The sequence below is a fragment of the Crocuta crocuta genome, unplaced genomic scaffold, assembly GCF_008692635.1.
Source record: "Crocuta crocuta isolate KB4526 unplaced genomic scaffold, BGI_CrCroc_1.0 scaffold139, whole genome shotgun sequence".
NCBI lineage: Eukaryota > Metazoa > Chordata > Mammalia > Carnivora > Hyaenidae > Crocuta > Crocuta crocuta.
In genome coordinates, this window is record NW_027533258.1 from 9,989,294 (window position 1) to 9,991,872 (window position 2,579).

The following is a 2,579-nucleotide window of genomic DNA, read 5'->3' on the forward strand; positions in this document are numbered from 1 at the left end:
CCCCTGCCCCCCATCCTGCCCCTTCCCCAAAGTCACTCCTGAAAGCAGGGCTCACCCTTGGAGGTGATGTTGATGGGAACGAGGTGCAGAACGGAGTGCTTCTCTGAGGAGAGAAGGGACTCTAAGCAGCGCCCACCGGCCCCAGCGGCCCTGTGCTCCGCCCCTCCGCCCTCACCCTGGCTTCGGATCACCCGGATCACCCGGATCACCGGCTCCAGACCCCCATGCGGCTGGGTCACCTCCCACCCCGGCTGCGCCCCGGAGGCCTCACTCTTCTGTTTACGGGTGAGCACTGCTCTCTTTCTCCGGGACCTCTCCCCATTCTCCCAGGCTTCCAGGGCATCAGGGCTCTGCTCACGGAAAGAGGGTCGGGGTTAGGCTGAGATGCAAGCGTCCCGGGCAGCCTTTCTCCCCAGCCGGCCCCCTCCCTCCGCCCCAGGAGTGCCTCACATCTCATGCACTTTTCCCCAGCAACCTGAGTCTCGGTGCTGGCTCTCCTCCAGGATCTGTTAGGTACGAGAAGCATTAATCTTTAACAATTTCCTTTCCTGGAACGGCTGCTCCCTTGACCTCCAAGCCTGGGACCCTCTCCTGTACCCGGCTCACAACTCGGCAGGCCGACAGGCCCCAGAGGTGGCCCTGGCATCCATCCCTTTCTCCCCCACGCCCTTCTCCCCTCACTCACCTGCTCCCGGACGCTCGGCCACGGATGCCCTTCTTCCTCCTTGCAGGGCCCCCCCGGCCTCTGCAGCCGAGTCACCTCTCTCCTTAGGTTTTGCAGCTCTGTCTGCTGGGTCAGCAGGGCCATGGCACACGCCACAGCCCCTAGAGCCGCCCCCCAACTCAACCAGAGGGCGACTGAGAGCGCGGGCTCCCGGGCCGGGCCCCCCATGTCTCCCGGCGGCCCTCTGGGCGCCGGCAAGGAAGGAGATGCGGCTGGCATGAGCTGGGGACCCTGCAGAGAGCGGTGGCCTCAGGAGTGGGGTGGCGAGGAGGTGGTGGGGAGGGTGGGGGCGCGGAAGGGAAGAAGAAGAGCGTTACGCAAGGGAGAAATAAAAAGGAACTTGAGAATAAAAAGGAAGGAGGAGGAAAGCCGGCTAGGGGCACCGCTGGCGCGCCTGGCACCCCACTGCGGGGCCCACGGTGTCTTGAGACAACCCCCTGCCCCCCCCCACACCCTTCTCCAGCCTCAGGAGAATTTGGTGACAGTCTCTGGGAACGACGGGACTGCCAGTGACACCCAGGAAGCAGCCAGAGCACGGGAACCCTGGGAGGGCCCCGGGAGTGGGGGAGGGCAGGTCGGCTGGCTCCGGGGCATGGAGCCAAGAGCAGGGATGGAGGGACACGCCGGGCGCCTCGGGGGTCACGGGGTGGCGGGGACGAGACCCTCTGGCTGAGCCTCGGGAGAGGCCTCTGGGCCAGTCGGCCCGCGAAGGACCTAAGGTGCGAAAGGAGGGGAGGGGGCGGATGGGGAGGAGAAGCAAGAGACTGGCCGCGCTCTGGGGTTAGGGCCAGGCCGGGTGTGTTGGAAGAAGGCCTGCGCTACTCCCTGGGCTGAACTTGGCAAGCGGGACTTCCTGTTTCCCGAGAAATCTCTTACATAAGGCGCTGCTCACGGAGAGACAGAGGCAGCCCCGAGCGCCCTACCCCTGCAGGGCTCCTGCCCCGGCCCCCGGGCCCCCGGCCTGCCTGCCTGCCGCTTCCTGACCCCGAGCTCCCCTGGGGCCTGCTCCCACCCCGCGTCCGGGCCAGGGCTTGCGCCCGCACCTGCCCGACGCCCAGAGGCTCCCCGCTCCTCCCAGCCCAGCTGGGGATCACCCTGGGGAGGAAGCCCGCCTCCTAGGTAAATGAGGCCGCCTGGGCTGGACCTTGGGCAGAGGATTTTTTTCCTGGCAGTTTGCCTTTCTGCTCCCTGCTCAGGCCTCAGAGGTCAGAGGCATGTGGGTCCCCATTCTGAGCCCGGACATGCACCCCACTCTTCGGTGCACAGACCCCCATGCCGTGGCCCTCGCCTACCCTGAGAAATGTTCCCAGTAAAGAGAGAGCACGGGAGCACCTGGGTGGCTCAGTCAGTTAAGCGTCCGACTCCGGCTCAGGTCATGATCTCACGGTTCGGGAGTTCGAGCCCCGCGTCGGGCTCTGTGCTGACAGCCCGGAGCCCGGAGCTGCTTCACATTCTGTGTCTCCCTCTCTCTGCCCTTCCCCCCCCCGCTCGTGCAGTGTCTGTCTGTGTCTGTCTCTCTCTCAAAAATAAACGTTAAAAAATAAAAGAGAGAGAGACCGTGGCTTATTCTCTTTAATATTCACTTATCAACATTTTGTCACAATAATAATAAAAATAATATCTGTTTTAAAAATCCACAGGGAATTATGGGGAAGGGGCTCGTCTCGCTCTCAGCCCTCACGTCTGCGAACGCCCGGCCTCGCCTCAGTCTCCCTGGCGTCCAGCCCCTCTTAGTGCCTGAAGAGGCGGTGGGGACCCATCCTCACCCAGAGAAGAGGAGACACAGTGTCGGGGGGCGGGGATGTGGCCGGGGCAGGGAGTCCGGAGATAAATGAGGGGGGGGGCTGGAGAAAGA

At 64.0% G+C, this 2,579-nt stretch overlaps 1 protein-coding gene across 1 annotated transcript in view; it reads right to left on the reverse strand.

Annotated features, from left to right (window-relative positions):
- Positions 1-1,654, reverse strand: part of TNFSF13 (TNF superfamily member 13) — a 2,693-nt gene extending 1,039 nt beyond the window's left edge. The window contains exons 1-3 of the mRNA XM_077746712.1: positions 686-1,654; positions 272-350; positions 56-103 (exon numbers count right to left, since the gene is read on the reverse strand). Coding sequence (XP_077602838.1) covers positions 56-103; positions 272-350; positions 686-943 — 385 coding nt within the window. The 5' untranslated portion in view covers positions 944-1,654. The remainder of the gene's footprint in view (positions 1-55; positions 104-271; positions 351-685) is intronic.
- Positions 1,655-2,579: the final 925 nt, after the last annotated feature.